Genomic DNA, 22,198 nt, shown 5'->3' on the forward strand with positions numbered 1-22,198 from the left:
TACTGATATAAGATTGACAATTTTTTACATCAGCAAACCGCAAAGCAGGTTTTAGGGTCGGGATGGTAGTACTCCTGATGCTACTACATCCTTCTAGCGCACTTCCTTTACACGAGCTTTCAAAGGATAAGCTTGTTGTTGTTATTCTGAAGGTTCGTCAAAGAAAAGCAATCGACAACTCTAACAGTGATAAAGAATGCGACTACGACAGGGTTGATTCTGCTGAAATTGCTCAAAGTTGTTTGAAGGAAGATATTGCACAAGGTTGTCCCTCTGATCATTTTGAGGGTCCGTCTGCCAGGGGTGACCCTTCAACCCCCAAAAGAGGACCTGAAGCCGAGGGAGATTCAGAGACTTCCTGACTTATCTTTTTTTTCCTTTCATTGTACACAACTCTTGTTTTGTACCATTTTTCCCATTATCAATGAAATATTCCTGGATCCCTTGCATTAAATTTCTTTGCGATGATTGTCTAGGTTGACTTATATCTCGGAGCGTTCGTAATTAACTATCGTTACTTAATTACGCCTTAAGCACTTTAACATTGGCGACGCTTCCTTTTTCTGATTCTTCCGCTGAGTTATTTAAGAGATATTGCCATTTTCGGGAAGATGCAATGTCTTGTCGTTTCAGGGTTGCTGCAACTTTTTATAAAATTCAGATGATGGCGAGGTCTGAAATTCATTCTTATCACGTCTATTCTTACTGCCCACATCTTTCTTCTTGGACTTAACATTTCCTTACTAACCGTATGATTGTAGATCATAATCTCTTCGTCTTTGGTCTGCAAACAGAAGTGGATAATGATCTTCCATTCATCAAAACCTAACATTAGGCGAACATCTATTATCCTCGTCCCTCTAGTCTTTACGATTCGCTTAATCAGTGTGTTGTTTCCATCAAATTTGGGAGGAGACTTTGAGCAACTTTCGTGAGGTGTATATCACTGTTCAAAGACATTTGCTACGTCTGGGAAGCAACCCTAGTCGCAGTACTTATGTTGTACTTATTAATTCCCCCCAAAGTCTCTTTGAGAGGTACCTCGTCTCCTACTTTCACTCAACTACCCGAAATCTCTTGGTCTTCGGATTCTAATGCATTGTAAATTTTTTGTTTATTCCGTTTGTAAATTTTTTCCTTGAATGAGTAGAACATTTTTTCCTTAAACTTTGTCTCATGTGTAACACATATACTCAGGTAAAACTTTAGTAGTACAATAAAATATGTCATGGGCAATCAATAAAGGGAAAAGTATTCTTTTCATGTTCTTGCAAAAACAAAGGGAATTCGTATCGATTTTCCGTTTGGCTTGAATTTTTTATCCTTGGGGAAACCTGTAATGTTTAATACTAGTGCCTGCGGAACAAGACTTGTATTTTTATTGGAATAATTACAATTTTCGTGCCTGGTCATAGCTTGGGATAAAATGGCTTACTTTTATTGTGGAGTTTAACTTATTTCTTTGGAGGGGGGGGGGGGGGGGGGCTTGTCATGCCGCCTGATAGACCACTGCTAACCACGTTAAACTTACTTGGCGCTTGCAGGACAAGACTTTTTCCACTTTGATAAAGATTTTCAAATGCCTGGATATGGCCTTAGGGTTTTCTTTCTTCACGTCCTTTCTTTTATTTTTCTCTCTCTAAAATAATTTCTAAGCTACCTCAATGAACCTAAGATTTTTGATAATATGCTTTAATGAGAAGATAAATTAACATGCAACTAGTTTACAAGTAGTTTGCAAATGTTTATAAAATAGTTGCAAAAGAGTGGCATTGCATTGGGGATAATAGTCATTGTCACAAATTGCATTACATTAAGACTATAATGGTCAATTTTTAAGTAATACATTGATTGTGTTGCATTTAGATTTTTAAGCAAACAAAATACATGTATTCATTTTTAACGTAATAAATAATAACTCATATTTTTAACTAAAATAAGAGAAGAAGGGTCTTTTAGGGCACCACATAATTGTTGTAGGCTTCATTTCCCACCAAATTTTTGAGCAAGTCTTGTGTTCGAATGAGTTTGCAACAAAAAAAAAAAAAAGAAAAAAGAAAGAGATGATGAAATGAGACGCTTACGCGTTTGTCACAGAGAACCCCATGGCAGTCAATGTAATTAGTCGTAAAATAGAAACTAAAATTGGCAAGTCCATATCGCTTTTAGAAAAAAACCTAGCCTTCCCCAAAAAGTTTTTCAATTCCGGGAATATAAATTAAAAGAAATGATTCAATGTTTCCGGACCACTAAAGATCCAAGCACTCGCCATCTCAAATCATACCCCTTTTTTATTGTTTATTGTCATTGGCTACTAACATAATACATATACACGAAAAATCATATTCTTATAAGAACACGTGAAAGTTCGACGAGGAAGTCACCTAATTAAAATAACTCGGTTACACTGGATATTTACTTCGAATACGATAAGAAACACAACAACTACTTACCGGGACAAATGTTTACGGTGACCGGCGAAGTTCATGTCCGGTAATAGGGGCAATTATATTTCCTATATAAACCCCTTATGACACCTTACTCTTCCTTCATATTCACATCTTTCTCTGTAAAACCTCTCTCTCTCTATTTTCTCTCTCTAATCTGTTTATCATCTCTTTAGATCGAGCTTACGAGAGGTAAAACTCCATTATTCAATTGATTTTCTAATATTTTAATTAGAATTGAAATTAATTGGTTGGATAATCAGTTTTTAATAAGAGGTTGAGAAGATTAAATAAGATCTTTAAGTGAATAACTCAGATCGAAATACTGATTAGATATATGGGACATGTATAATTTGAATTAGATTTAGGTATAATCTTTAGGGATTTAATTCAAAATCATTGAAAGCTTGGTTGGTATTAAGGGTCAAGGATTTGGTTCTAGTTAAAAAGGGATTGATTGATTATATTACAAATACTTGATTTTTGGAACCTTTAATAAGATTTGCTTACCTAATGGCTAATTATGTGAGGATTGGGTTTAGGTGGGTATCCTTTGATAGTTGATCTGTTATTGTTTAGTGATAATCTGTTTCATACAGATAGAAAGGTATTATGTATTTCTCAATTTGCAATTTTTAGGGGTTTCTATCCTAGTGTGTGCATGCAATGTTGTGCCTTTAATGTGATAAAATGTTGCTTCTAGGGTTTCTATTTAACTATGAATACAATATTGTTTCTCTCTCGAAACCACGTTCGATGTGTTCGAATGCTCGAGGCCTTACATTTTTTTAGATATGGTGTTTGGTTGTATGTTTGAAACCACTTATTGCATGAAATGCTAGAGATGTTGTATATTTCGAGAAAACCATGTGTTCTTTCTCTAATTGTTTCCACATATTTTTTTTTTTCACACGTCATCGGTGTGCGAAGGTGAGTTTGTGAATGTGAAAATTACTATATGTTAGCGGATCCCATGTAATAATATGATACCGTTTAACAAATTAAATATGGATGCAGTTACATACTCGTATATGAACGAGTGAGTATGTTAAAACCTTTTTGGTAAGCATATAATCTTGGGCCATGAAACGTCTTTGATGATGTGCTCCATTCAAGATGCTGTTTGACTTGTTGTATTGAAGCGTCACTCCCATTTTAGTTTTTTGGTTATATTGTTACTCCATTCCTCTTTTAATTTTAAACATTCTTGTTAATGTGTTTGATCATGTTTTGCTTTTCCTGCGCTCTTTCATCATTTAATTGCCCCATTTCTAGAATGGTGTGCGCCCACGTGCCTTATGCAGGTCTGGGTTGGCAAACTAAGCTGTTTAGACTACCAAAAATACCTCTAGAAACTTAATATATGTATTATGGAGTATAAATATATTAAATATCTGAAATAACCCGTCTCCTCTGTTTTATACCTTTCTCTTTTCATTCAATGGCCATAAGTTGACAAATGACAAAGTAACTATATTCAGCGTCCGGACAGTAGCTGTGTTTTTACTGAGTTCCTATTTTGTTGGTTTTGCAGCTATTGGAGTTTTCTTATTTGCAGGAGAAAAGGAAGAGAAGTTGGGACTGCTGTGAGGTTATATAACATATACGTCAGGTTCTTCGGTAGTTTTGCTTGGGTATGTCTTATAATCTCCTTGTGCGCTTTACGTTTGTGTTAGGCGTTTGTATTATACCTCTAATAAATATGTATATGTATTATTGAAAGCAGATTCTGAAGATTTCTTGCTGTTCATCTATAACTCTGGTACCTAAGGATACTATTCTTGTCAAGTAAAGTCATCGTTTGTACGGAGTAAGATTGTCTTATAGTTAAGTTTTTATGCATTTACACATGAGATGGGTAGTCGAGGAAGGCCATTTCTTGATCTTAATGAACCCCCTGCGGAAGAGGACGAAGAGATTGGTAGTGCCTTCTGCTTCCAGCCTCAAAAAGCACTTCCTTCTTGTAATTCGAGAAACACATCTGATTTGTTTATGACATCAGAAGGGTGTCATAGGATACCAAATAATCATGCTTTCACACATGCATCTTTAGTTTCCGGATTTCAGCCCTTTGTTAGGCCAAAAGATATGCCTACTAGTGCAGACCATCACAAGCAAAGGAAGGAAAGGGTTCTGACTATAGATAGTTCATCATCAAAGGTTTTAGGTTATGATGAGGAAAATAAAGAAAAACCACCAGAGGTTGAAGATGCTACAGATGCAGATGCTCAAGCGGTTGAAAGGGAAGAAGGTGAATGGTCTGAGACAGATTGTTCTGCTGATGCAATTGATAGCACTAATAATGTTCGAACAATTTCTTGTAATGGGGAGACTGTACAAAAGCAACAAATTGTTAGTGGAACAGAGATTTTTAGTTTTTGTAATGTCGCTGAAAGTGTCTCAAACAATGGGATAGTTGCTGTGGTTGCTAAGAATGAAGAAGCAGATATTGTCAAAGTTGAGAATAGTACCCATGCTTCTCTAGGATTTAAGCCAGAGTCATCTGAAGGCAGAAGGCCTGGTATAGATAATACAGATGGTAATGTGGAAGGAGATGCATCTGTGAATAAACAGGATGAATCATCGCTTAGGGCGAAACAAAAGGACATTAAGGGGGTTGAAGCGAGTCATGCACTGAAGTGTGCAAGTACCCCAGTCAAGAAGAATAAGCTTGACCAACAGAAGGAGGCAATGCTTGGGAAAAAGCGTAACAGACAAACAGTGTTCCTTAATTTGGAGGATGTGAAGCAAGCTGGCTCCGTTAAAACTTCAACCCTTAGAAAGCAAACATTCTCTTCGACTCTAGGGACTCGTACAGTGAAGGAAATCCACACGATTTCTACCGAACGTAGTGATAGGCAGAGTCTACCCGTAATTAAGGACCAGAAGCAGGCTGATCCATCAAACAATGAAGGGAGCACTCCCATGGAATGTAGTGTGACTGAGTCCAATGGGGAAATAAATCAAGCTCAGTTTAAAAGGCTGAACAGCGAAAATGATTTTTCTGGAGATGTAAATCCACCTCCGTTCCCTAGGCAGGGTTCTTGGAAGCAACCCATAGACTCCAGGCAGCTAAAGAATTCACAGGCCCCAACTAGAAAACCAGCTGTTGCCAATCAGAGCTCTGTAGATGGGAAGTTGGGGAATAAAAGACATCCTCTTGTCAAGAAGCAAACCGTAAATCATACTCTTTACCAAGACACATCTGTAGAGCGCCTGTTACGTGAAGTTACTAACAATAAGTTCTGGCATCATCCAGGTCTGTAACCTTTTACTTAATTGTTTAATGTGATAAGTATTTATTTTTTATGCAGTATTTATTAGTGCTATTTTGTATCACACCTTGCTCCTACAAATGTAAATATGTGGCTTCCTTATGGCAGGTAATCGAAATACAATCTGAATTTCTGTTAGGACTTGCAGTATGTCTGTGTCTTCAAAATCTTGAATAAGCTTCAAGTGATGAGACAGTTCAAAATTTTTGTTGGTCTGAAGATAATTGAGATTAATACTTAAACATTGGCCTGTTAAGTGTTATCTTGTAATTGATAAATTGTGATAACTTACCATAATTAGAATGGCCTTTTTAGTCAAACTATTTTGACCTGCTGACGAAATAAACAGAAAGTATTTCTACAAAAAGTCATTGTTGAAGTGTCTTTATTTTCTACATCTTGTTGACTGATATCTCTAATTTGGACCCATTCGTCCCATGTTTCTCGTAGTATTGAAGCCATTTTAAGCTTTTGTGGTAGAGGAGGCTTGATTAAGGCCGCAATAAAGAGGCTGAAGTTATTTGTTTGATATATTAGGAAGAACGATTGAAATTCTACATTGTTGTAACTTCTAAGGGAGCATCCTGAGATTATACTCGTCCTAATTCTGTATTCTTGCCATTTATTTGTTGTGGTATCTAACGTAGTTTCACCCGTCTATTTATGATCCAACTATTTCTAATATAGTTTCTTGTATTACAGAGGAGACAGACCTCCAATGTGTTCCCAAATGGTTCGATTCTGTTGAGGAATATGTTAGGGTATTTGAACCCTTGCTTTTTGAGGAATGCCGAGCACAGCTTTATAGCACTTGGGAGGAGTCTACTGAAACAATTTCAAGAGATGCACACATTATGGTCCGTATTAAAAGTGTTGAAAGGCGAGAAAGAGGTAGCTAGCTTTAGTCCATCAATTTGCTTAGTGCTTGTGCCAAAATCAATTTAGAATGAATAATTATATGCTTACAGTTTCAAATAAACTTGTAGTAGCTTTCAGGTTATGTTCCATGGATAACTTGTTGTTAAAAGGTTTGCTATTTTAGAGACTGTCAGAATGTCAAATTGATTTGTCAGAAGCAGGCCCATGTCTTGTTACATCTCACTGTTGGATTTTGAGAAGTCTTATAATTGGTTTTCTCAATCCAGGATGGTATGATGTAATAGTACTTCCTCCAACCGAGTGCAAGTGGCCATTCAAGGAGGGTGATGTTGCAGTTCTATCAACTCCAAGGCCTGGACAAGGTTAGTAATATTAAATCACCTATACTGTTCTCTTGACCCACATTTTGCATGCTAATCTTTTCATTGTTAATGTAATTATCATCTGGATACAATGTTAGCAGCTAGGTCTAATAGGAATAACACATGCACAAATGAAGATGATCCAGAGGCTGAAGTAACTGGACGTGTGGCGGGTACTGTCAGGCGACACATACCAATTGATACTCGCGACCCTCCTGGGGCAATTCTTCACTTTTATGTCGGGGATAAATATGATCCAAACAGGTTTTTTCAACCATAACTTTTCCTTGGCACCATAAACACACGTTTTCATAAAGTTACTCAGTCCTCTCTTACTCTTGCCTTGCAATGCATTTTCTCTCACAAGGACATGTTTTCACTTTTCAGCAAAAGCGAAGATCATATTTTGAAGAAATTTCATCCTAGAGGAATTTGGTATCTTACTGTTCTTGGCTCTCTTGCGACTACACAGCGTGAATATATTGCTATCCATGCGTTTCATCGTCTCAATTTGCAGGCAAGTTTTCGGCGTTTTACTTTTTATCTAGGGCTTGCTTGTTATGAATATTATCTAATAAATCTTTTTGATATTGCAGATGCAAAGTGCGATTCTTAAGCCCAGTCCAGAGCAGTTTCCGAAATACGAAGAGCAGCCTCCTGCCATGCCTGAATGCTTCACCCAGAATTTCGTTGATCATCTACGTAGGTCCTTCAATGGCCCCCAGTTAAGTGCCATTCAATGGGCTGCAATGCATACTGCTTCTGGTACAAGTAGTGGACCCACCAAGAGACAGGATCCATGGCCTTTTACTCTGGTCCAAGGCCCACCAGGTACGGGCAAAACCCACACTGTGTGGGGAATGCTTAATGTCATACATCTTGTCCAATATCAGCACTATTACACTGCACTGCTTAAGAAACTTGCTCCTGAGAGCTATAAGCAAACCACTGAAAGTAGTTCTGAGAGTGTCAGCACAGGATCGATAGATGAAGTTCTCCAAAGTATGGATCAGAATCTCTTTCGCACATTACCAAAACTCTGCCCAAAACCTAGAATGCTCGTGTGTGCTCCTTCAAACGCAGCAACAGATGAGTTGCTTTCACGTGTTCTTGATCGTGGATTCATTGATGGAGAGATGAAGGTCTATCGACCTGATGTGGCTCGAGTTGGTGTTGACACACAAACTCGAGCTGCACAAGCAGTTTCAGTTGAACGAAGGACAGACCAGCTATTGGCAAAGCCCCGCGAGGAAATTATTAGTTGGATGCTCCAACTGAGAGCTAGGGAAACTCAGCTTGCACAGCAGATAGCATGTCTGAAAAAAGAACTCAATGTTGCAGCTGCAGCAGGTCGTTCTCAAGGGTCTGTTGGTGTTGATCCGGATGTCCTTGTCGCACGGGACCAAAATCGTGATACATTGCTCCAAAACCTTGCAGCAGTTGTTGAAGGTAGGGATAAAGTTCTGGTAGAGATGTCTCGATTTCACATCTTAGAAGGTAAGTTTCGTCCTGGGTGCAACTTCAATCTCGAGGAAGCACGTGCAAATCTAGAAGCAAGCTTTGCTAATGAAGCTGAGATTGTTTTTACAACAGTCTCAAGTAGTGGTCGGAAGTTATTTTCTCGTTTGACACATGGTTTCGATATGGTTGTTATTGATGAGGCAGCCCAAGCTAGTGAAGTAGCAGTTCTTCCACCTCTCTCTCTAGGAGCTGCTCGTTGTGTTTTGGTTGGTGACCCACAACAACTTCCCGCCACTGTTATCAGCAAGGCCGCCGGGACCTTACTGTACAGTAGAAGCCTTTTCGAGAGGTTTCAGCAAGCAGGTTGCCCAACAATGTTATTGTCGGTACAATACAGAATGCATCCCCAAATTCGGGATTTCCCTTCAAGATACTTCTACCAGGGACGTCTTACTGACAGCAAGAGTGTTGTTAGTCAACCTGATGAGATATACTATACGGACCCATTATTGAAACCTTATGTGTTTTACGATGTTACACACGGACGAGAGTCCCAAAGAGGTGGATTTGTCTCGTACCAGAACATCCATGAAGCTCAGTTTGTTCTTCGCTTATATGAGCATCTTCAACAGTCTTTGAAATCTTTAGGTGCAAACAAGGTTACTGTTGGTGTAATTACACCATACAGACTGCAGCTAAAATGCCTTCAACGAGAGTTTGAAGACGTTTTAAATTCTGAAGAAGGGAAAGATCTGTATATTAATACTGTAGATGCATTCCAAGGCCAAGAACGTGACGTAATAATCATGTCCTGTGTTCGTGCCTCTAACCACGGTGTGGGCTTTGTTTCTGATATTCGCCGAATGAATGTTGCTCTTACTCGTGCTAGAAGAGCACTATGGGTATGTGACTGCACTTGTTCATTGTTGGTTCTTCTTTTAAATGTACAAACACACTCATTCTTATTTTTCTTAAACAGGTTATGGGGAATGCAAATGCTCTTATGCAGTCTGAAGATTGGGCTGCATTAATCACTGATGCCAAGGGAAGAAACTGTTTCCTTGACATGGATTCACTCCCGAAAAATTTTCTGATTCCAAAAGGCGCAACTTATACTCCAGTTCCTGACAAATTCTCTAATGTGAGGGGTTTGAGAACAGGTGGACTTAGAAATAGACATATAGACATGCATCAAGATCCGAAATCGGGAACGCCATCAGAACACGATGAATCGAACACAATTTCAAAGTCAAGGAATGGAAGTTACAGAAACTTAAAGCCTTTAGGAGATTTAGAACAGTTAGTCGAGAATCCCCGTAACGCCTGGCAACATGGCATCCAGAAAAGACCAAATTCTGCTGGTCTATTGGGCAGGAGAGATCCATAATGGAGTTGTTAATGATGTCCACAAATATTTTCTGCAACCTTGGAGACAGGCGCGATTAGAGTATCATCTTGTATATCTATCTGATTTCTGTGTACTTGATTGAACCCTCTGACCATGAAATGGAGTGATTCAGCGTTCCCCTAGTGCTCTGCTACAAAAAAGCACAATTTGAAGTGAGAAAACAAACCAAGGTTAAGGCTGACCCAGAGTTGAGAATCCGTCATAATTGCTGTAGATTGGAAGAACGTTTTACAGCTATTGGCGTAGCAACATTTGTATACGTCTCATGATTTTAATCTTCTGTCACAGTGGCAGAAGCTAGTACTCAGCTAAAGAGAAATAATCTCTAGCGTGATTGGGTCGAGAAAAGAGCCTGAAGAACGAACTTCTATTCGGCAAGTCTGAGTGCTGAATATTGGATAGTCTCTGCTGAGTGAGATGATCCCACCGATGCTGGGATCGGGCTGGTGGTTGTGGAATGCCAGTTGATAGGTGGATTGTGAAAGCATAGATTTTCTGGAACAACCAGAGAGTTTTAGATAGAAACCTAACACAACTCATATGCATCTCTTCTGTTGTATTCTATTTCTACCATTTCCCTTTTTCCATGTTGTATGTAAAGGAAAAAGGAGCACAGGTTAAATGTGAATATGAGGCAGCAGAGCCTCTTCAAAAGGTATAGGTCAAAAAGGATAAGTTGTGTACAGAAAGATGGATGCTTTTAGATTGGAATTGATCTTCCTTAAAAGGGAACAAGTAGAGGCAAAATTGGGATGTCAGCTTTCCTTTTAACCCTTTTATTTTCATTGGTTTCTTTGTATATATTATAATCTTCATCTCTTTAGATTTAATAAGCAATTCTTTCTTTATGTTATAATTTCTCCCATATCTTTCTTCTTGAGTTTCTTTATGTCACCCTCTCTAATTAGAATTATTGTCTTGATGGTGTTAATAAGGTATGTCCCAGTAAGTTTTGAATCTTTTTAAAACATTGAGGTCATAGGTGTGAGTATCTTCATATTCTTTTTTTTGGGTTATTTCCTAAATGGCCCCCAACTTTGTGACCACTTTTCTGCCTGGCCTCCTACTTTAGCAAATATTCCCGTATGGTCTCCTTTTTCCATTATCTTTAACTCTCCGTTACTCTTTCTCCTCCATCTCATTTTCTCTCTCTGCCAAGTCACCTATCATGCCACATCATCATCTTCTCGGGCAGGGGTCACAAAGTTGGGGGCCATACAAGGAGAGAGAGTAACGGACAATTAAAGATAACGGAAAAAGGGGACCATACGAGAATATTTGCTAAAGTAGGGGGCCAGGCAGGAAGCTGGTCACAAAGTTGGGGGCCATTTGGAAAATAACCTTTTTTTTCTGTGAAGCCAAGGGAAACATTTCCATTCATAAGTGATAAAATCACGATTTTATATGGACGATAATTTTTATTTCTCTCCTCTGAAAACTTCATGGAAGTTACATACCTTTAAATGCAAGGTGCCTCATGAAGGGAAAGAAATTGGACTAGACACCGACACATTGATCCTAAAGATCGAGAAAAAGACCCTAAAGGTCGACAAAAGATCCTAAAGATCGTGAAAAGAGACCCTAAAGGTCTGACAAATACTATAATAATAACAATAATAAAAGAACCACTGCCGCTATCTCCGAAAAATCGTTGTCGTCACCGGAAAACAGCCTCCGTCATCGGAGAACTGCCTTCGTCACCGGAAAACCGCCGCCATCACCCGAAAACCCATCGTCGTCCAACTACCAAAGTATATTGAAAAACTAAATAATCTTCCTCTTCATCCTCTCGTCGGACCACCACCACTGACCCGAGCCCTCCATAATAACACACCACCATGACTAAACCACCATAACCCACACAAAGATCAAATAACCCACCACCACCACCACCACCACCATTAAAACCCTGTTTGTTCCAATACCCCACACTACAACCACCATCACAGACTCCTCAAAATTCAGTAACAAACATATACTTGAGATCCGTGATTTTTCTCTTTTTATCTACTTTTTCATTGATTCTGTCCCGTGATTTCAATTTCTTTCAAAATTTCAAATCCAAAATGAGAATGGATTCATACCGCTCATGATTTCAAACTTGTTTCAAAATTTCAAACCAAATCCAGAATGAGAACCATCATTCCGATTTCTAACAAAATTTCAAATCCGACAAAACCGAAACGGGGATTATGTGGAAACCCTAATTCACTGGAAAGATAAAACTTTAGAAAACCATGAGAGATGAAACCCTAGAAGACGATCGCTTCTCTGGATCTGGGGCCAAATCAGAAGGGAAAAAGAGATACGAAAGAGGGAAAAAGTGAGAGATTCTCCATAAAAGATGCTACATATAGGGCACAAAAAAGAAAAAACAAGCTACACCAAGGAAAGAAACAGAAGAGAATCCGGCGAAGGGACAACCCTTCGCCGGAGCAAACAAAGACCAACGTGAAGAAGAAGAAAATACTTGTTGACAGAGAGAAACTAGGGAGAAATCGGTTACAGGGGAGAGGACTTTTGGTCTGTTTTTTTATTTATGTTTGATTCGTGATGGAAAAACGGTTGGTTTGCCAAATAGGGCTAATAAGTTAAAACGGTTGGTGTGAGAATCGGGCGGGTTCGGTCGGGCTCAGACACTTATTTCACGGACACGGGCGGATCGGGCTTGAGTTTATGCTGTCAGATCGGATTACCGGGCATTTCGGGGCGGACAAATATGAACATCTTTGTGCCTGCCGCCCGATTGTGCCTGTGAGCCCGCTCGGGCTCTATCGGTCGCGGGCGGACGGGTCACGGACTTTTTGAGTAAAAAAAATAAAATTAGTTTAAAATACTATAAAAAATTAAACTGAATTTCATCCATTTACTTCATTCAATCTTTTTCCATACATCATTCACAATGAAAAAAAATACATGGTTCAGTCTTTTATTTTGAACATTACAAAAAAACGAAATATAAATGAGATCCGGAGGTTCAACACAAAGGAAATACAAATGACATCCTGAGATACAATCCTTGACTTACATCATTTAACATAAAAAAAAAAAAACAAAAACAATCATCAATGATATATAAATCAGATCCTAAAGTAAATTCTAAACCTCAAAATGGCTCATTTGATCTGTAGATCATCGACGTATCGACCGAACTTTCACCTTTAGGTCTGTAACCATCTCGATTTAGATTTATAATCTTCGGTTAGAACTAAGGATTACTAACCATCTAGGTGGGTGGACTGAACCTTGAATCCATCTAGTTGTCAATTGGTGAACCGTGAGTGTTTGAGACTTTGAGTGGTCTAGGTCTGTAACCATGTCGATTTAGGGTTTGTAAAGAAATAAAGAATGGTGGAGTGGTGGTCACTCTAGTGGAGGTGGAGTTGTCGAGGCAGTAGGGTTTCTAATAATAATAGTTTCTAAAGAATGAAAGGAGTTGTGTGTTGGGATATGATACATACTAGTGTTCTAAGCGGAATCTAAGACATCACATGTCTAACACTAGCTTTCCCAATATCATCATGCATAAGCTAATATTTAACTAAGAGTTTACGATTACCTTAATCGCTAATTTTTCCTCGAACCTTTCCAATCGAACGCGAAGACCAAAAGCTCCACGTGTTGCTCCTTTACTCAAGACACTGAATTATCTACTTGATCTCCCACCTTGTAGCTAGCTAGAACTCCAATGGTGGTTTGATATGAAGAAAACCTTCTTTTTTGTTGACTAGTTAGATAGCTTGGGAATTAGCTCACTTTATCTTCTATTCTTGATGTGGTAGAGTAAGAAAGCTTATTGAGAAATTCCACACCTTATTTAAGTCCCTAAGAGACCTTATATAGAACCCTAATTAGAGTCCGACCCTAATTAGGAGTTTCCTAAAAGTCACTTTTGAATAAGATTAAGGAAATAGTCAAAAGCAGAAACTAGTTTCTATTTTCCAATTCCCATGAGATGTGGCCTTCCAAACGTACCCAAATTGGGCAGATCTTACCGGCCCCTTTAGGGGAACTGGCCAGCCAAGGCCGCTCTAATTCGGGCCCAAAGGTCTGCCTTTCGCCCTAGGCCCAAAACCTCTCTTTTGGGTCTTTGTGCTATCTTTGCCTGGACTTCTTTTAGGCCTATGAGACATGTTTATGGGGCTCTCCCATGATTATATGTCTCATTCCTACTAGTCATATCATCAAATAAAATAGACATTCTTATGTGTAACCCGATGGGATCTGGTCGAAGTTAGCCGCGAATTACTTCGTAATTTGACGACCATAGTTGGTTTTAGCTAAACACTACGACTTCTAAATCAACCGGACTTGATGATCTTCTTAATCAATTGTCTTATCCGACAAATTGCTCGCATTGCATCTTTGGTTGAAGGACATCTCCTTCATTGTGGGTGGAGGACTGTGGAGGCAGTAGGGTTACTAAAGAATGAAAAGAGGGTTTGGGTCTTATAGAGAAGATATTTTGATCCAACGGATGGTGATGCTCAACCGTTGGATCATATAATCTGACTAATGGGTTAGGTTAATAATACGGGTGGTCGGGTAAAGGGTTACTACAGGCGAGCAGGTCGGGCGCATTTTCGAGCGAGCGGGTGGTGGGCATCCGACGGTAAGGCTACTATTTGCTGACAGTTGACTCCCTTATGAAAATTCTTATGTCAAACAAGAAGTGCATACTAGAAAAATGTTTGCTGAAGGCGCTCTTAGAATAACAAGACACGTTTTTTTGACATCGCACATCAAATTCATGCTTTACTTCATACCACATTCTATTAAGTTCCTTCTGACTCGTGATAATAGTTATATTAGGTATTGTCTAGGTGTTCGCCATTAGTATGTACTCAACTGTCATCTAGTACACTCGTTCCAGTCCCTAATCTATGGATATGCTTGATTATATGATTAATCTTTCGTAGTAACTTGGCCTTCTAAGTTCGAATTTCTTGTTATGTTCTTGGATTATTCCGTTGATATTGTCGTGCATTGGAAGTGATGTTCCGTAAAAATGTTTGTGACTTGTGGTTCTTGTGAAGTGGAAACTTTACTGTTGAGGGAAATATATATCATCAGTATGAGCAATTTAATCACGATATGGTGTATCGTGTATGTAACCAACATTTGATCTAATTCTCGTGTTACGCGTGCAAAACATTCGTTCCTTTTGGCAGATAAATAGTTTGTAGTATGGGGATTTGGGACACTTACACTACTGATTTCTAACTGAAAAACATATCTTTGTATTTTCAATGCCTTATTGATCTTACTCTCAGTTATATTACGATAATTTTCTGAGTGTTTGATGTCGGGTAACAACAAGTTCCCTTCATGTTAATATTTTTCCTTAAGGTCATCATACATTAGTGTTTTTTGTTTTTTAATGTGTTCTTCTTAGGTGGGCGATCGTGTGTCTTGCACAGATGAATCCGTTAATCGTTCCAATCCTCAGTGGAGAATCAGATGCTTCTCTGTGGGAAGACGATGTAGTTGAAACCCTTTTGGTAGATCAACATAGTGTATTTTATTTTATTGAGTATACATTATTCCACTTCTGTTCATTTTGGTTTGTGAGTCTCCCCCAACAATGTGAGATTTGGGGAACAAAGATAGATATTTAGTCTCTCTCTCTCTCCGTAATCGGTAAGAGGAGCTGGAAATTGTTGTTGGGGAGTTGTTGTACAAAGTTAATTTTTTGTACTACAGCTCTCCATACCAATTTGGTATTAGGAACTACATTTTGGATTTGAAATTAAATAATGAAATATAGTGAGATTAAAAAAATAACTACACAATTTAAAAATTAAAAAAAAAATTTAATAGTAATTTTTCTTTTCTTTTTTTTCCTATTCTTTCTTTAATCCTAAACATCTCAACAATAATACCTCTCTTTTCTTCCCCACAATCAAATTACACAACAACCATTACGAGGACAACTAGTTTATTAACTCTCACTTTCTTCTTCTATTAGATAGTTTCGTTTATCATGTCTCAAAATATTTATGATGTTGCTTCTTTAATAGAGGAAGAAGATATTTTCGATCGAACAAACAACCACCAACTCAATCACACAGTGATATTACAGATGAAGATCTCTCTCAAGATGTAAGGAATTTTCAAGATAAATATTTTCGGTCAAATTTTATTTCTTTTTCTTCCTTCAACTTTAAAAATTTACCCAAAAAGAGATAGAATCTTAGGGAAAAAAGTAAAATTATGAATCGAATTTAAGAGAGAACGAGTGAAAGAAGAAGAAAGCGTTTTTTTTTTCTTTTTGTTATTTCTGAGATATTTAACTATATTACACTTGAGTCCTCCAAATCATGAATTTTACAATCAAAATTTGTAATATAGAAGGTCCTTAAAATAATAAGGATCCAAAAGTCTTATTCCCCCTTACAAATCTTTCTAGCTCCCCAACCATAATAATTCTCCAACAACAAATTCCAGCTCTCCTTACCAATCACCAGTGGCGAAGCCAGGAATTTTTCGACGTGGGGGCACATTTAAGTCAAAAGAAATAACAATTTCTTATGCTATAACAAAATGACTTTTATTGATTCATAACATTTTACCTGTTTACAAATTTATAGTTGTCCTCGGCGAGTTCTAATTGAATTGATTATTTAACTCCTGAAGTTGCATATCAATGACATAAAAAAGCTCAACACGATAATGATGTATATTTGTGGTTTCTTGAGTATTACGTACTTTAATAAACTTATTGAATATAAAAAGTTTAATTTAAATCATATAAGAATAGAAAAGAAAAATCAGATACCTGTCTTCTTTTGATGTCACGACAAAAGAAAAGACGAGAATACGATTTTGTAAGAGAACCTGAGTACCGAAATTTAATACTTCTATGTCTTTGTTTGTTTCTAATTTGATTAGAATTAAAATTAGTATATAACTACGGTATATCCCGTGCCCTAAGGCACGGACACTTGTATCAATCAAATGTTACGAAATTTATTGTTATATTTTAGAGAGAGAGAGAGAGAGAGCGAGAGATTTTTATTAGTTACTATTTTTTTAATATTATTTTTGTTTCTTTTCTCATAAGTTAGTTATCATTTTATTGAGAGAGAGAGATTTTACAAAATTTATTTTTTCTTATTATTTTTATTAGTTGTTATTTTTATTAACTAATAAAATATTTTTTTGTATTAGTTACGGAGTATTATTTTTATTATTTTATTGAGAGAGAGAGATTTTAATTTCTTTTTTTAACCCTTGAATTTTTTTTTTCTTAAATTAATTATTTTATTTTTAAGAAGGAAACGATTATTGTTTTTTAAATAGGTAATTTATTTCTACGAAGGACTATATTTTAAATTTTGAGAACGGCTTCTAGACAATATCCTTTACTAAGAAAATGATGTTTGTCTCATCGTTTTCTCTTCTGTTTTATTATATAGATGGTAGATTTGAAACTTAATTTTAATTGAAATAATTTAGGATTTAAGTAAAATAGAAGCGGCTAACTATAAAGAATTACAAGATTTTTAAAGAAATTAGGCCTAAGGAAAATAATATTTAATGGTTAGGGAAATAAGTGGGGTTATTGGTAAATACACCCGTACACGGTCAGATTCAGTAGGATAGGGCCATAATGGGACATTTAAATTTTGGGTTTTTTGAGTTTACCCCCTCAAAATTAATTGGTAATTGAGTATACCCCCTTCAGTAATTGGTAATTGAGCTTACCCCCTTAGACTTATTATTAGTGACAAAAACGCAAAGGTTATGTTTGGCGTACGTTGATGCACCCGAAAAGGTTGCACACCCAAGCGGAGGTATCAAGTAGTAACCGGTAAAACCGGAGTCGATCCAAGGATAAGAAGGTGATTTGAATAACGAAGGAGTCTCGTTCGCCGGCCTAGGTATCACTAGCTAACTTAGACTAAAAAGGAAGGGAAACAAAGATAAATGGGGGGTTTTGATTGTAAGAGTAACAAAAAGAATAAAGCAAGTAAACTAACTAAATAATAAAAGTAAACGGTCGAGAGAGAGTCGAGAGAAGAGTCGGAGGAACAAGAGTCGGGAGGCAACAAGACTCGATTCGGGCAACAAATAAGCGAGAGAGGTGTCGAAGTCCGGGAATCCATAATGATAAACCTACGACTACGTATGATCCAATCTAATGTATCGAAGTATAACCGATGTTCGACTCCTAAAGTAGATGTTTCTAAGTACTACGTATATCCGGAGATCATACTTAGTCAAACAAACTCCTAATTCGGTTAATCCCGAGTCACCGAAAGTGTCGTCTAGTCGCCTAACTATGTGAAGTGCATGACAAGACACATGAAAATATGACATAGACTACGATCGATATCGAATACTTCGTTTCGTCTATTAACTATGCGAAGTGCTTGACAAGACACATGAAAATACGATCAAAACGATAATCGAATCAAATGAACATCAATTCATAATCAAAACATCAAATCATATTAAACATAATCACAAATTCATCACATTTCATCTCATATAATCGACACACTTGATTTAACTAACATGGTGAATAAGTAATAAATGAAAAGAAATGATAAGAGAAATCCCCCTTTTTCGATGTGGCTCGAGGCTAGGTTCGTCGAGAAAAATGAGTCTCTAAGTGTAGTCGATCTCCCCGTAGCGATTTTCTGGATTTCCCTTTAAAAAATGCAATTTGGGTGTCCCCGAGTAAAAATCAGATTTCCCCATAGCACTCATCATCATCTTCTCCATCTCAAGAGCATCCACCATTAAAGCTTCATCAAGCTTTCTCTCTCTAGAAATTTCTTGTCCAAAATCAAATCAAACTACATGGGAAGCTAGCCAAGATGATGGGGAGCAAAAGCCCTAAGGTTTCGAACCAAGAAGGTTGCCGGAAAACTCATATAAGTCCGGCCAAAATATGAAGAAATCCGGTCAAAATCCATGGAATCCGGCCAAAAGGCCACTGTCCCGAGCCGTGAGTTTCTTGTCCTTGCACGTCCGAGCCGTGAGCAGCTACCCCTTGCACGTCCCGAGCTATGAAGCATCAAGACCGGCCAGATGCAGCAGCTACCTTGCATCCGGCCAGGAGCAGCAGCTACCCGAGCTGCTTGCACGCGTCCTATGCTGCTGGTCGCGACTAGCAAGTGCTGCTCCGGCCTGGTCTGAAGCTCTCCCGAGCTGTGCCGCTTAGCAGCTTCTCCCGAGCAGCTCGAGCTGCTGCCGGCCTAGCCTTGGCCGGCACTCCTTCTTCTCTTTTTCTCTCTCTCAAACTCTACTAAGTGATGAAGAACCCTAGCCCCTTGCCTCCTTCTCTCTCTCTCCTCTTGGTTGTTGAATGATGATAGAAGAAGATGAATAGTGTATTTGACTCAAACCCTAGACTTAGTCAACCTTGACTTTGACTCAAACTTGAGTCCATTGGGTGCCTCCAAAATCTCTTCCTTCTTTCATCTTCTTTGGGCTTGGGTTTTAGACTTGGGTTTTAATCTTCACTTGGAAATCAAGAGGGTGTCTTCTAGAATTATAACCAAAGGAGGGTGCCTTCATAGCATCTTTGTTTTAAGACCGAACCTCGACTTCTTTCTTTCACAACTTCCCCGTCCGAACTCGGAATTGACTTCCGTTTTCACCGTTGGACTCGTCTTTGACTCCTCTTCTCATTTGATTTGTTTGAAGTCTTTTTCTCTCGTTTTGGGTACATGAAATGATAGTGATAATTCGCTCCCTTTATTCCGAATTAAGTTCTTTATTCCAAATATGGTACCTAAACAAGAAAAACACATAAAATGTTATTGATAACACTCGAAAAGGACTAATTAGTCTATGTTAGGCTCCTTAAATGTGACATTTTCGTGTCACATTAACATCCCCAAACTTAAACTTTGCTAGTCCTCGAGCAAACAAAACAAAATAAAAGCCTAACTCACTTTCGGAGGAATCCCGGTTGCATTTAGCATATGCAACAAGCCGTTAAACCCCTAGGTTACCCCTAGTGGACGAGTGTGGTCTCGTGAGGGTTTTCATTGATGATGCCCACAAACATCGAGTTTCAAATGCATAAGGGTCCAACAACCACATCATAGATAAGAATGATTCATATAATGAAAGGTTTAAGCATGTCAAAACATAATGAATCAAGTAAACAAGTTCATGTGAAAGCTAAAGACCTCTTCACTAATGATCTTACCCTAAAGTGTAAGTGTCAACCCATAATAAGCAACATCTATGTTCCGAAGTCACAAAGCCTTGATCCCTAGTTTAGTACATTTCACCTCGACTTTGGCCTCACGGACATACACTCCAAATATGAAATCACTCAAGAATGGTTCGCTCGTATGTGTGAGTGTGATCACTAAACATGGACTCAACACATAAAAAGGGGTGAGGACTGATGTGACACGAAAATGTCACATTTGGAGAGCCTAACTTAGAGTAATTAGTCTTTTTTGAGTGTTATCAATAATATTTTATGTGTTTTTCATGTTAGGTACTTATTTTGTAGTTAAGCATGTGATTCGGAATAAAATGAGCGAATTATCACTATCATTTCATGTGCCGAAAATGAGAGTAAAAGACTTCAAGCAAATCAAATAACAAGTATAGTCAATGACGAGCCCGACGGTGAAAACGGTATTCAATTCGGAGTTCGGACGGGGAAGATGTGGAAGAAAGAAGTCCGAGGGTATTCTAGTCCTTTGTAAGAATTTGAAGATGTAGAGACAAGGATGGAGGCACTCTCTTGGTTTCTAAATCAAAGCCCAAAACCAAGTCCAAGCCCAAGAAATATTAAGAGAAGAAGAATTGGGTAGAGATTTTATAGGCACCCATTTGTGGTTTAAAGACTTAGTCAATTTTGACTCAAGTTAGAGAAAAGGGGGTCAAAGACACTATTCATCTTCTTCTTGATTCAACACCCAAGCAAGAGGGAGAGAAGGTGGCTAGGGTTTCTTCACCAAATCATCAACTTTTTAGGGTTCTTAGGGTTTGGTTTAGTAGTTGAGCTAGAGAGGGAAAAAGAGAGAAGAAGGAGGGGTCGGCCAAGCTTTGGCCGGCCATCACTAAGGTCGGCCAAAGCTTGGCCGACAAAGTCAATGGAGAAGCTCGGGTAGTGCACGGGACGGCTAGGGACATGGTGCTTTGGCCCGGATCTAAGTTTATTTGGCCGGATTTCATGGTTGGCCGGAATTTGTGTTTCTTTGACCGGATTTTTCATGGTGTTCCGGCAACTTTCTTGGTCTAAAACCATAGGGCTTTTACTCCCCATGTCTTGATCTATCTTTCCATGTAATTTGATTTGATTTTGGGTGAAAAATCTTTAGAGAGAGAAAGCTTGGTGAAGCTTTAATGGTGGATGTTCTTGAGATGGAGAAGATGATGATGGGTGCTATGGGGAAATCTGATTTTTATTCGGGGACACCCAAAGTTCACTATTAAAGGGAAATCCAGAAAATTGCTACGGGGAGATCGACTACACTTAGAGACTCATTTTTCTCGACGAACCTAGCCTCGAACCACATCGAAAAAGGGGGATTTCTCATCATCTTCTTTTCATTTATTACTTATTCACCATGTTTAGCTAAATCAAGTGTGTCGAATATATGAGATGAAATGTGATGAATTCGTGATTATGTTTAATATGATTTCATGTTTTGATTATGAATTGATGTTCATTTGATTCGATTATCGTTTCGATCGTATTTTCATGTGTCTTGTCATGCATTTCGCATAGTTAGGCGACTAGACAACACTTTCGACGACTCGGGATTAACCGATTTAGGACGTTTATTTGACTAAGTATAATTTCCGGATATACGTAGTACTTATAGACATCACCTTAGGAGTCGAACATCGCTTGTATTTGACACAGTAAATCGGACAATACATAGTTGTAGATTTATCATTATGGATTCCCGGATTTCGATACATGAACTCTCGTATTCGGATACTCTTGAAGCATGATTTGAATGTGATGATTGGCTTATTATTTGTTTACATGTGAGTTTAATTGTCTTCGTCTAGTTTTATAAACTAGAAGCCTCGATCTTAATCGTCTAATTGACATGAAGTTCGATAATGTGTACTTAGTTGATAATCGATACTTAGTGACGTTTGATCGATTACACTTAATTGGACATATTATGCTTATTAGTGTCATACTTGTTCATTCTCAATCCATTAGATAGTATGTGTAAGTTTGATAGTCGATGCCTATTGATTGTCATTTCATGTTGATTCTATAACCTTATTGTCATTCATGTATTATAATTAGATATTTCATGCTTTTATTGAATTATTAGATGAGATATGCCTTTTAGATCTTGAATGATAGTGTAGGAAATTAGTTTTATATGATAGTCAATCATACATTCTTGATTTTGAATTGTG

The 22,198-nt window shown here is 38.0% G+C and overlaps 1 protein-coding gene across 4 annotated transcripts; it reads left to right on the forward strand.

The window, feature by feature from the left end:
• The first annotated feature begins 2,417 nt into the window (after window positions 1-2,417).
• On the forward strand, window positions 2,418-10,685 carry LOC147537745 (uncharacterized). Of its 4 annotated transcripts, none has more exons than XM_086640734.1 (9): window positions 2,418-2,639; window positions 4,006-4,081; window positions 4,174-5,706; window positions 6,425-6,613; window positions 6,868-6,963; window positions 7,065-7,227; window positions 7,351-7,480; window positions 7,560-9,326; window positions 9,404-10,685. In XM_086640734.1, exons 3-9 carry the CDS (start codon window positions 4,302-4,304, stop codon window positions 9,809-9,811), a joined length of 4,158 nt encoding a protein of 1,385 aa, XP_086496860.1. In that variant the 5' UTR covers window positions 2,418-2,639; window positions 4,006-4,081; window positions 4,174-4,301; the 3' UTR covers window positions 9,812-10,685. The 4 variants fall into 4 exon arrangements, with proteins under 4 accessions (XP_086496860.1, XP_086496859.1, XP_086496856.1 ...); XM_086640733.1 differs by having other exon boundaries at window positions 2,460-2,639; window positions 3,982-4,081; XM_086640730.1 differs by having other exon boundaries at window positions 2,480-2,639; window positions 3,982-4,081; window positions 7,062-7,227.
• Window positions 10,686-22,198: the final 11,513 nt, after the last annotated feature.

This window comes from Eschscholzia californica, unplaced genomic scaffold (assembly GCF_041429995.1).
Source record: "Eschscholzia californica isolate CP2 unplaced genomic scaffold, dmEscCali1.0.p SCAF_5, whole genome shotgun sequence".
Classification (NCBI taxonomy): domain Eukaryota; kingdom Viridiplantae; phylum Streptophyta; class Magnoliopsida; order Ranunculales; family Papaveraceae; genus Eschscholzia; species Eschscholzia californica.